General features: G+C 44.2%; 1 protein-coding gene across 1 annotated transcript; it reads right to left on the reverse strand.

The window, feature by feature from the left end:
• Positions 1–8570: 8570 nt before the first annotated feature.
• On the reverse strand, positions 8571–12172 carry LOC110731437. Its single transcript, XM_021911299.1, has 4 exons — positions 11586–12172; positions 11182–11409; positions 9750–9823; positions 8571–9646 (listed from the first exon to the last, which is right to left on the reverse strand). The coding sequence occupies exons 1-4, from the start codon at positions 12170–12172 to the stop codon at positions 8571–8573; spliced, it is 1965 nt and encodes a 654-aa protein (XP_021766991.1).
• Positions 12173–12541: the final 369 nt, after the last annotated feature.

The following is a 12541-nucleotide window of genomic DNA, read 5'->3' on the forward strand; positions in this document are numbered from 1 at the left end:
CCCATTTTCACCCTTCTATCATTGAGTGACACGTGTCATGCTCTAATTGGCTCATTCAACGCTGAGCTTGCGGACACGTGTCGAGGTGGCATTGGTCCACATATAGGGGGTATTTTTTACTCCCAAACATTAGCCCCTCGGAAGGGGTAATTTCTTTTTCAAGAGGAATTACTCCTTTCGAAATCAAGGCTTTATTTTCAGCTTGTTCAAAAGCTCTATGGGCGGCATATGTCTAGTTCAATAAAAGAGAGATTTGATTAACTTGGAAAATCTGATACTTTAAATGGTATGATATTTTCCAAGTTAATAAATCATAATAATGATTGCCGCCTGAACTAGACAGATGACGACTTTTATTTCTTTTAGCCCCACCATGGTGGTCATATGACCTTTGCGATACTTAAAATATTTTTGAGACGCTTGACATCCCATAAGGCAGGAGGTGAATGGCTGCCTAGGGGCAGGAGACAAATGGCCGCTTGACTCTTCATAGGGCAGGAGGCAAATGGCTGCCTGGGGGCAGGAGGCAAATGGCCGCCTGACTATTCACAAGGCAGGAGGAAAATGGCCGCTTGGGGGGCAGGAGGCAAATGGCCGCCTGACTATTCACAGGGCAGGAGGCAATGGCCGCCTGGGGGGTAGGAGGCAAAAGGCTTCCTGACTATTCACAGGGCAGGATGCAAATGGCCGCCTGACTATTCACAGAGCAGGAGGCAAATGGCCGCCTGGGGGCAGGAGGCAAATGGCCGCCTGGGGGGCAGGAGGCAAATGGCCGCCTGACTATTCATAGAGCAGGAGGAAAATGGCCGCCTGGGGGGCAGGAGGAAAATGGTCGCCTGACTCTTCACAAGGCAGGAGGGAAATGGCTGCCTGGGGTGTTTGTAATCCAATTATACTTTCAATGTCTTTCTACCCCATTGGGAGGAATTATATAATTTCGGAAGGTAATCTAGGTTAGAAATTTGGTCGATCACCGGCTGATGTCTTTTGGACATTCGGTGTTCCGAACACTTAGTCGTTCTTTAGACTGTTCTCGTCAAACGGCTATGAGTTGACCAATTTGGTCGTTCAATCTTTGCCGTCTGCATAGGTACGTAGAGCAAGAAAGTAGGCTGCTCTCTGCGACGATTGCACCCGGAGGGGTGTCGTCGGACGCCATTATCCATGTTGGGACAAACGATTTTATGAAAAAAGCCACAATCCGGCCATTGGCCTCTGGTCTAGGTTGAGACCGGTTGTATAGCCACTAAGCGGTTTTGTGCCTAGTTTAGTTATCTGGCCATTGGCCGCATGTCATTTGGACGTTGAATTTGTTACTAAGTTTCAAACTTAGTTTATTATCTGGCCATTGGCCTCACGTCACATGGACGATAATTTAGCTACTAAGTTTCAAACTTAGTTTATTATTGGAGTTTGGACGATCCGTCAGATTATATTGAAATTCAATCAATGAATCAATAATAACAATTATAATAATAACAATAATAATGAAGACTATCATTACTATCTTAATGCATTAATATTATTGGAGGGAATAAAATTGTATCATATGGTTACCTCCAATATTCAAACGCTTGGTGCGGCTTTGAATTGCTTTGAAAGCTTAAGAATCGGAGCCGGAGATATCGCAAGCTCCTTATTGCAGTACCATGTGGCATTTATCATTTCATGCCGCTTGATTTGAACTTAATTTGCCGCCTGTGCTAGCTTATACATGTTTGAACACAAGTTCTCGAAGGTTGGTAGGCTTTGAGATGTCAAGCAACCGAGCTTGAAGAATGATTTTGATCACTGATTACACAGGCGGTTATTTTGCATAATAATGATGAACAAAGCAGCCCCTGCTCACAGCCGTTTGAGTGCAGCCGGGCTTAATTGAGACAAGAAGCAGCCCACAGCCGAGATGGATAGATGAACAAAGCAGCCTCTACATTCGGTAGGTGCGGCTGCTCTCTCAAGGTGAGCTTCTTTGCATCAGATTGGAGGTCGAGCGGCTCCATGATTACCGACTGAGTGAGCTCAACCAATGAGATATGGAGTTGAAGTTCGCTGCTAGAACAATTAGAGATTGCTTGCTCACTACTTAGACGGCATGTCGTCATATGTATAGCAACAGTCACTTGACCAAGCTTGCACATTAATAACCACAGCCGTATAAATAAGAGTAATATGTAATGTCAGCCGACTCTTTCTCTTTTTATGATGAACAAAGCTGCCACGCAGCCGGACATAATTGATTGGTCAAGCTCAACGAGCCAATGCCATAGCCGGGCTAGGTTGATTACAATCTAATGGCACAGCCGCTTATATACCTCGCGTAATAGGTAGTGTCAGCCACTTGATCCAAGCAGCCAGTACAGTCGGGCAGACTTTAACAGCCCCTAGCAGCCAATACATCCGGCCTTGGTTAATGAACAAAGCAGAACAGCTTAATTGATGAGCAATAATTCCACTGCAGCCGGACATTAATGCCATTTAACGACAGTAGGCTTCAATGATGTCTAACTTTGTTTAGCTTGGTTGCCGCTTAATTGAGGAATCGCACTTAATGGTGGCAGGCAGCAGCCCCACTGCCGGCTTGGTTGCCGCTTGACCAAGCTCAAAATCGATCTCTCTTGTTAGCTTTGACAACATTGAGTACTTTCTGCATGCCATATGCTAACTTATTCGACTCGACATTAGAGTCGCTTGTATAAAGTTGGGCTTCAATACCTTCTGACCCTTGTATATATATACTAAAGTAATATTCTACTCACATGTATAATATATACTTAAGTAGTAGTGCCGCATGCTTTCTTTTTCCACCAAAATGTATGCACATACAAAATGTTAGTGCTGCATGCTTACTTTCTTTTTTTTTTTTTTTTTTTTTTTTTTTTTTTTTTTTTTTGTTTTTTTTTTGTAATCATAATAATGATTGCAATTTTGCATGAAACCCAACTAACTTCACGCAATAAAGCTGCTTCATGAGTGGTACAACCGGTAAAGAAGACCGATTTTGAATGAAAATGCGACCACATACATATGGTTATGGGTGATTAGCCACCCTTGACAATCGAGCTCTCTTGCAAGCTCACATCACAGCCGGCTTTGAGGTTGAACAAAGAAACCATGGCAGCCAGCTTTGAGGTTGTTCAAAGCAACCCCTACAGCCAGTATTTAATTGGGTACAACCCAGGCGGTATGTAGCGCAAAAATTATAAATTGATTGATTACGACCCAGACGGCTTGGAGTAAGTTCGAGCTCAATGAGCCAATACTGCAGCCGAAATAGGTTGGTTACAATCCAACGTCACAACCGCTCAATTTGATGAATATAGCAGCCACGTATCCGAAGAACAAAGCACCTTTGCGGCTGGGCTTGAGTATGAACCAAGCAGCCCCTACAGCCGGCTAAATTGACGAGGAAAGCTACCCATACAGCCGGCTTTGATTGAGGAATACAGATGCCCCTCAGCCGGGCTTGGTTGAGGCACAAAGAAACCACACAGTCGAGCTTCGTTGAGGCAAGAAGCAGGTCATCATCCGGGCTTAATGAGCCAATGACATAGCCGGTTTTAATGAAGAACAAAGCAGTCGTTTGACAATCGTGTCACTGAGTCCGTAGATTTGTTTGGCTTAGTTGCCGTTTGACTAAGCTCATAATATATATATATATATATATATATATATATATATATATATATATATATATATATATATATATATATATATATATATATATAATTTTTTTTTTTTTTAACATCATAATAATGATGAATATAGTAGCATTGCAGCCATGGCAGCCGTTTAATTGAGGCACCGTTCATGGCTCTTACCGGCTGACACTGTTGGAGCAAAGCTACCCAATGCCGCCTGAGTACACTAATGTAAAAGATGATGCTCAGCCGGCACAAAGTCCGTCTGTGTATGCTAACACAAGAAAAAACTTGGCCTCTTGTGTATGCTAACACAAGAAATCAGCTAGGCTGTCTAGGTAGCTCAACGGCTGGTCCTAGAAGGTATATGTCATCCATACACTTGATACCTTGATGCTCAACCCGGTTGCCGACTTGCGTATGAATCTATAGCATGTAGCATTGGGTGTATTGAGCAATGTTGAATGAATGTGCCGCATGACACTCATAGGCGGCTTTGAATGATATACAACCGTGGAGCTTACTTTCAATGTGGTGAATATACAAGCTGCTCATGAAAGTATGTATTAAAACTTGCCTCCTATGCTATTTTAATGCATGATGACTCTAGTGTAGCTTATGAAGCTTAATGAATCAAACTTGCTAGCTGTCAAAAACTTGGGAGTACGGAAATGCATGAGTATACTTGCCGCATGCATGTACCCCACTAATAACAAGAGTTTACTCTTGGATAATATTACGTGTGTAGTAATACAATTTGTGTGATGTTGATAGTATCAAACTATCAATCACCGATAGCATGTCACCACCTGACTGAGCATAAATGTCGGCTGTATGATCCGGCTGGGTGGCCTGAGCATGCGGCCGGCTCATTAAATGAGTCGGATTAAAATAGTGGAGTTGGCCAATTTAGCCGTCTCTCCCCAAATAAAATTTATTTTAAACGGCATTTGCCCTTTAACCTTCAAATATGCATGACTTAGTCTGACAGGCCTTTTTGGTCGCCTGACTCTCAACATTCAGCCTCATGACACCTGTTGTACTTGACATCCGGCCTCATGACGCCTACTGCCTCCCAAAGGAGGCTCCTCTCTTGAGTCGGTGATCCACAACCGTTGTGCCATTACAGATGTGTCTCCCCACAGACGGCGCCAAATGTTTTGGAGTTTTTTGTACGTACCCGAATGGAGGGTGTGTACGTCCCTCGGGAGACAGATCCGCAATGCAACACTCGAACGAACCGACCACCTGCAAAACAACCGACCCCGGGGGGCCGTAGGTCCGCCTCCGACGATCAAGTCAGTGACCGAAATAATGTATTATAGAGAGAGAAAGTAGAGAGAAGGGAGAGTAAATGTGGGGGGCATTGCCCTTGGAGAGAGAAAAAGGAGCCCCTAAAACTGATGTAATAATCAGTATTTATAGAGCATTGGGATATGTGCCTCTTAGGTTATTTAACCTAAGTAGATTGGCTTCCCATCGTTTTACGGTTTCTAGGGTTGTGGGCTTAAAGTCCATTTTCACCCTTCTATCATTGAGTGACACGTGTCATGCTCTAATTGGCTCATTGAGTGTTGAGCTTGCGGACACGTGTCGAGGTGGCATTGGTCCACATATAGGGGGTATTTTTTACCCCCAAACACCACCGACCATCCGGCGGTCCGTTTGCTTTGCAGGTACAGGCGCCCTTTGCTGAATCCAGTCTTAGTGTTGTGGGGAGAGTACCTTTGAAAAGGCTTCACAAGTCCCTGTACCGAATCCTGAGACCAATCGGCCTCGATAAGACATAGTGGTCCAGACGGACCATGACTCAGGGGACGACGCCGACGTCGAAACCTATGTGGATCCTAACGGGTCCCTCATCTCAAGACGCATCCACAGTAGGGAAAAGCGGGAGCGTCACACTGATCAGGCGGGGCCAAGCAGAACTGTTGTTCAGCCAAAAAAGACCTCGGTGCGGACGGGTGATCCTTCCCAGGCGGCAGGATCAACTCCCGTCACTCGAGATGAACTCATGAAACTCCTGAGTAGTCTCAGGGGTGAAATCAAACAACTCGCCTTAAAGAAGTCGCCTACTCTTAGAAAGGAGCACTCGGCCAAGAAGCCAGCCCAGACTAGCAAACAGAAGTCGGTCAGGGACCGCCAGCCGACTCCTCATTCTGCCCCTACGGAGAAGGCCTGGCCCTAATTCAACTTCACCAGGCTCCGTTTCCCAGAATTGGGCACAAGAAAAGCCATCCGGCACATACAGCCAGATGATAGCAAGAAAACATTCTCTGATGCTCGACATTACATTGAGCAGAAGAAAACCCAGCTATCAGAGTTGGCTTCAACGTCAACCTACCATGATAGCTTTCGGAATACCTCTGTGAGGTATTCCCAATCTGTACATGAGACTCCAGCAAGCAGCCCACGGGTTTAGTCTGGCCCTCATGTAATCCAGTCGGCCAGTACATGGCTCCGCCATTGTACCAGTCGCTGGCTTTACCTTACATGCAGATTGCCCTCTTTGTAGGACAGGCTGCAAAAGACTATCAGCAGATGGACTAACAGCTCAGGCTGCAACACCTTGGAGATCAACCCTCTGCCTTCTCTAGGGAAATAACTGAAGCCGAACAGCCGGCCAAGGTTAAAAATGTTCTGGTTGGAACCTATGATGGGACCTCCAACCCAGAAGACCACCTGCTAGCATACACCCACCTCGTTGTTTTCCAGCCACCCTGAAGGGCATAACCTAACAGTGGTTCGGCAATCTGCCAGCTGGTTGTATTAATAGCTTCAAGACGCTTGCGTTCTTGTTTGCTTTAAACTTCTCTATGAACATCCCTGCAAAAAGACAAGCCTTGATTTGGACAACGTACAGCAGGGAGATAGAGAAGGTCTGCAAGGACGGGTTCAATCTGGTACGAATCCAGATTCATGGGTTGTCTGATGAGGTTGCCTTCACAGACTTCTTTAAGGGTCTGAAGGACGGGTCTATTTTTAATTATGAACTCGTCCGCAAACAAATTTTCACTCTGCAAGGAGCCTTACGAGAGGCGGAGGCCTATATACAGGCGACCGAACTTTGCTCCTCCAATAAGCAGTCGGACCTTAAGAAGTCCGACCGACAGAAGGAGAGTCGGCCTACTCAGCCGACTCTTAAGCCAGAAGACAGAAAAAAGAAAAAACAAATCTGGCCATTGATAACTCTGATCAACCGGCCCAGAAGAAGAAAAAAGAGTGGAAACCGTACGTCCCAAGGTACCAGTTCCACCAGGACTGCTGCTCCATCCTCTTGGAAATTAAGGATCGGCTGACTCTTGAGAAGCCGACCCCTATGAAAGGTTCCACTGAAAATCGAAACAAAAACAAGCATTGCCATTTCCATGAGGATGTCGGCCATGACACGAACGACTGCTTCAGTCTCAAGTGGGAGCTCGACAGTCTGGCCGACAAAGGACAGTTGAAATCCTATGTGAAGTCCAAACCGACTTCAAAGGCAAATCCTGGGCAGTCCAAGAAAAAGACTCCCCAGCCTGCTGTGAGTGCCGAAACTGATGAAGATCCGGTATACACCATAGTAGGTGGATTTCTCGGGGGTGGCCCGACCATTAGGGGCACCAAGGACCATCTGAGAAAGATGGTCAATTCTGTTGAAGAAGGAGAGGCGGCTGGTACATCCGCCTTCCCTAAAATTGTCATCACCGAGCAGGACAGAGGCAAAGTCCGTCGGCCGCATGATTACCCTGTGGTCATTGAATGCAAGGTGGCCAACCAGCTGTTTGGTCGAATTTTGATTGACACATGAAGCTCCTCGGACCTCATCAGCCTCAAATGCTTATCCAATCTCAAGTACAAACCGGATAGCAGGATGGAGGTCTCCCATACCCTAGTTGGGTTTGGGGGAGGACTTGTGCACCCAGTCGGACGAATTGACTTAACTGTCCGCCTGGGGAACATGGGAGACGATCGGCACATGACTATCCGTTTCCTAGTGGTTGAAGAGCTCACAGCTTGCAACCTCATCTTTGGCCGACCCACTCTAAATGAGTGTAAGGCCGTCATCATCCCTGCTCTGATGCTGCTCATGTAGGAGAAGGATGATGGAACAATCGGTTCCCTCAATGGGGACCAGAAGACGCCTCGAGAGTGTTATCTCCCGGACGTCAAGCCCGCGGCCACAGCATCCGGCCGGGGCAAGCAAATAATCGACCTTGACGATGTCGAGGAAGAACAGTCGGCCCCACCAGCCGGAAAGAAAAGAAAGACTAATCAGCTGGTGGTGGTCTGATGTGTAAGCAAGTTGAGAAACTTGTTTCCAAATGACCGGGAATGTGTGTTAAGAAGGTTTAGGGGAACTCTCACCCTTAACTTGAGGATATAACAGTGAGGAACACTCACTCACGTGTTTGGGCGTAGTAGTGATTAGGGAACTCTCACCTATTCGACAACTACCAGTTTAAGTTTTAGGAACTCTCACTAAAACACAAACTCTTCAAATTGAGGTAACTCTCAAATTTGGAAAATAAACTTGACTAGCACAAGCCAAATTCGGATTATACACTCGTGTGTTTTTCGCAAATTTCTGGAATCCCTTTCATTCATTATTAGCACGCTATTTATAGCTTTTCGTACATCATACTTAGCTAAAATAAACAAGAAAACAGAAAGATGAAAATAAGGGTAGATTAAGTGGCTCATAACCGTCCAACCTAATCCCCATTACAACTATTTATTTCTATAATTAAGAAAGCTTAAAACAAGGGAAGCATAGCTAAAAATAAGGGAAGAAACGTTCAGCAAATTGACTCCAAACTGCTGTTCAAATTCTTCCTTCAAAGTAGCCTTGAAATGCGCCTTTTAATTCTTCCTTCAAATTCTTCCTTCAAGCTCCGGTATTTCGAAATTAAACCAGCTTGAAACTCTCCTTAAAGTTTGCATTGAATCAGTCTATATTCCCCCATTATCGAGGTAATTAGTTACGCTTAATACGGTGCAACCATTTGAGGAATTATATGGACCGTGCACGCCAAAATCCATAGGAGTAGCATCGAAGAAAGACTTGGACAAAATCAATTCCCTAACGTTCAACTCTTGGACTGGAATATTCGAACCTTGACAACTTTGGTCATCCTCCCCTTCTTCAAAGGGAATTGCCCTCAATTCTTCATCATTATAGTACGGTGCTAGATCCCCCACATTGAATGTGCTTGAGACGCCATACTTTCCTCCCAAATCTACCTTGTAGGCATTGTCATTGATCGTTTCCACTATCTCAAATGGACCCTCGGCTCGTGGCATGAGCTTTTTCTTCCTTTGATTGGGAAACCTTTCCTTCCTCATGTAGATCCACACTAAGTCACCAACTTCAAAACTTCTCACGTTTTTGACTCTCTTGTTGGCTTGCTTCTTATAGATTTCATTAGCCTTCTCGATGTTCTTCCTTACTTCCTTGTGGATTTTCACCATGAACTCGGCTTGTTCCTTGGCACCTCCATGCACGAACTTGTCTCGAGGCAACGCTATGAGATCAATTGGAACATAAGGATTAGAACCATAGACTACTTCAAAAGGAGAATACTTTGTAGTAGCGCTAGGAGTTCTATTGTACGCAAACTCAGCATGAGCGAGTTTGACATCCCAATCTTTGGTGCTCTTACTAACCAAGGTCCTAAGCAAAGAACCTAGTACCCTATTCACCACCTCGGTTTGGCCATCGGTTTGGGGGTGATGTGAGGTAGAAAACAGCAACTTGGTTCCCATAAGACGCCACAAGGACTTCCAAAAATGACTTTGGAACTTTGTATCTCGATCTGAAACAATGGTGCGTGGGATTCCATGGAAACGAACAACCCCATCAAAATATAATTTCGCCACCATCGTAGCATCCTCGGTTTTATGACAAGGGACAAAGTGAGCCATCTTTGAAAAACGATCAACTACCACCATGATTGAGTCCTTACCTCCTTGAGTTCTAGGTAAAGCCACAATGAAATCCATGCTTATGTCTTCCCAAGGTCTCTCCGAAATTGGCAATGGCTTGTAAAGACCTTTTTGAAACACCATCTTTGCCCTTTGACAAGTAGAGCAACGCGCTACAACACGGTGAACAGTAGATAGCATATTAGGCCAATAAAAGTGAGCTTGAAGAAGCTCCATAGTCTTTTGAACTTCGAAATGGCCTGCTAGACCTCCTCCATGCGCTTCATGAATCAACAAGCTTCGAATTGGACATTTAGGAATGCATAACCTATTTCCCTTAAAAAGAAAATCATTTTGTAAGGAAAATAAATCATAACTACCATTCACGCATTTCTCCAAAATGACCTTGAAATCATCATCTTCCTTGTAGTATTCCTTGATTAATTCGAACCCAAGGACTTTCGCCTCAACGACTCCAAGTAAAGTATGCCTTCGAGATAAGGCATCCGCAACAACATTCGCCTTTCCACTCTTGTACTTTGATGAAAAGTTAAATGTTTGCAAGAATTCCACCCACTTTGCATGTCTCGAATTCAACTTCTTTTGGCCATGGATGAACCTCAAAGATTCATGGTCAGAATGAAGTATGAATGGTTGTGGTCTCAAGTAATGCGACCAATGATTCAAAGCTCGCACCATTGCATAGAACTCCTTATCATAGGTGGAATAATTCAGCTTGCCTTGGCTCAATTTCTCACTAAAGTAGGCAATAGGACGCCCTTCTTGAATCAACACGGCACCAATCCCCTTTCCGCTTGCATCACACTCAACTTCAAATGGTTTTGAAAAATCTGGAAGTGCTAGGATGGGTGTATTGCACATTTTTTCTTTGATCACTTCAAATGCCTTTTGAGCTTGAGGAGTCCACTCAAATGAGCCCTTCTTTGTGCACTCGGTGATAGGGGTCATGAGAGTGCTGAAATTACGAATGAACCTCCTATAAAAGGAAGCTAATCCATGGAAAGAACGGACCTCCGTGAGTGTCTTTGGACTAGGCCATGATTGAATAGCCTCAATCTTTCTAGGATCAACTTTCACACCTTCTTTTGAAATAATGTAACCAAGAAAAGTGACCTAATATAGCATAAAATTACATTTTTTAAGTTTTCCATACAATTTTTGTTCTCTCAAAGCCGTGAAAACTTTAAATAAATGTATCAAATGTTCGTCCCCACTTTTGCTATAAATAAGGATATCATCAAGGTACACCACCACGAATTTGCCAAGGAAAGGCCGCAACACCTCGTTCATCAATCTCATGAAAGTGCTAGGTGCGTTGGTGAGTCCAAATGGCATCACGAGCCACTCATACAAGCCGTGCTTGGTTTTGAAAGCGGTCTTCCATTCATCTCCTTCTCTCATCCGAATTTGATGATAACCACTTCTCAAATCAACTTTTGAAAACCACTTCGAGCCACTCAGTTCATCAAGCATGTCATCTAGTCTTGGAATTGGAAACCTATACTTGATAGTAATATTGTTAACAGCCCTACTATCAATACACATACGCCATGTACCATCCTTTTTAGGGACCAAAAGAGCAGGAACAGTACACGGACTCATAGACTCACGTACATACCCCATACTCATCAACTCCTCAATTTGTCGTTGCAATTCCTTAGTTTCCAAGGGATTACACCTATAGGCAGGTTTGTTAGGCAAAGGAGCACCGGGAATGAGGTCAATTTGATGTTCAATTCCCCTCAAAGGTGGTAACTCTTTAGGTAACTCATCGGGAAAAACATCCTCAAAATCCTTATCAATTGAGCCAATTTGGGGTTTTGACTCACAAAATTTTCGTGGACCTCTTTAGAGTACAACAAGTATAATTCCTCCTCACCATCAATTTCCCTTTCAAATTCCTTAAAGGTAAGCAATGACACCTCCTTTGATTGTTTAGGATTTTGTGAAAACCGCGGGGGTGGTAAGGGGTGCAATTTTTTTTGTTTTCCTTGGTGAGTTATAGTGTAAGTGTTATGGTACCCATCATGTTGAGATTTTCGATCAGTTTGCCAAGGTCTACCAAGCAAAATGTGACAAGCATCCATAGACACAACATCACACAGTTGAGTATCATGATAAGACCCAATAGAAAAACTAACCATGCATTGTTTCCTAACCCCTGTGCTAGAATTAGAGTCCAACCAACTCAACTTATAAGGATGTGGGTGATTTGTAGTTGTAAGACCAAGTCTAGTTATCAAGGTTTTGGAAACTGTGTTTGCCTCACTACCACCATCAACAATTAAATCACATACCTCGCCTTTAATCTTGCACTTGGTAATGAACATATGTTGCCTTTGCGGTGCTAAGGGTTCGTCAACGCGAGCTTGCAACGCCCTTCTCACAACCAGATTTGTTTTGGTCCCTTCTTCGGGGAAACATTGCTCTTCCTCCTCGTCCCCTTCAGTAGAATTCACGTCCTCCACTTCTTCAACCTCGAAATCCTCCCAATTGATAGTTTGGTTAGCAATAAGTTTTACCTCTTGTATGGTCAAAGCTCTGGAATTTGGACAATCCTTCTTAAAATGACCCCTTCCTCCGCACTTGTAACAAACAATGTCACTCATTTTGAAATCTTTCTTGTCCTTCTTAGGTGGATCGTTGGCTTTGACAAAAGAAGAACCATCCTTGACAGGGAAGGTTGGTCTTCGTGCCGCTTGAGGGGTGACAATCGGCTTCTTCTTCTTCCTTTTTGAATCAATCTTGATCACAAATTTGCAAGCTTCAGCAAAGGTTAAATTGGTGTAACCTTCAAGTTTGTCTTGCAACTCTTGATCCAACCCAGCCACGAAACGTCCCATCTTGAGTTCTTCATTCTCCGTGATTTCACACACTATAGAAAGTCTGTCAAACTCTTTGATGTAGTCCTCAGCCGATTCTCCATTTTGTTGCAAAGTGCTCCACTTCACATATTGACTTTGCTTGAAATTGTGAGG

Source organism: Chenopodium quinoa, unplaced genomic scaffold, assembly GCF_001683475.1.
Source record: "Chenopodium quinoa cultivar QQ74 unplaced genomic scaffold, ASM168347v1, whole genome shotgun sequence".
Taxonomy (NCBI): domain Eukaryota; kingdom Viridiplantae; phylum Streptophyta; class Magnoliopsida; order Caryophyllales; family Amaranthaceae; genus Chenopodium; species Chenopodium quinoa.

Excerpts from the sequence above, each read along its gene's own strand:
- LOC110731437 (XM_021911299.1), bottom strand. The coding sequence starts at position 12,172 with ATGAGTGACATTGTTTGTTACAAGTGCGGAGGAAGGGGTCATTTTAAG. Across the intron at positions 11,410-11,585 it reads CGAAAATCTCAACATGATGG|AGGTCCACGAAAATTTTGTG; the intron begins GTACCATAACAC and ends TGTACTCTAAAG. Across the intron at positions 9,824-11,181 it reads GAGGAGTTGATGAGTATGGG|CGCATGGAGGAGGTCTAGCA; the intron begins GTATGTACGTGA and ends TGATTCATGAAG.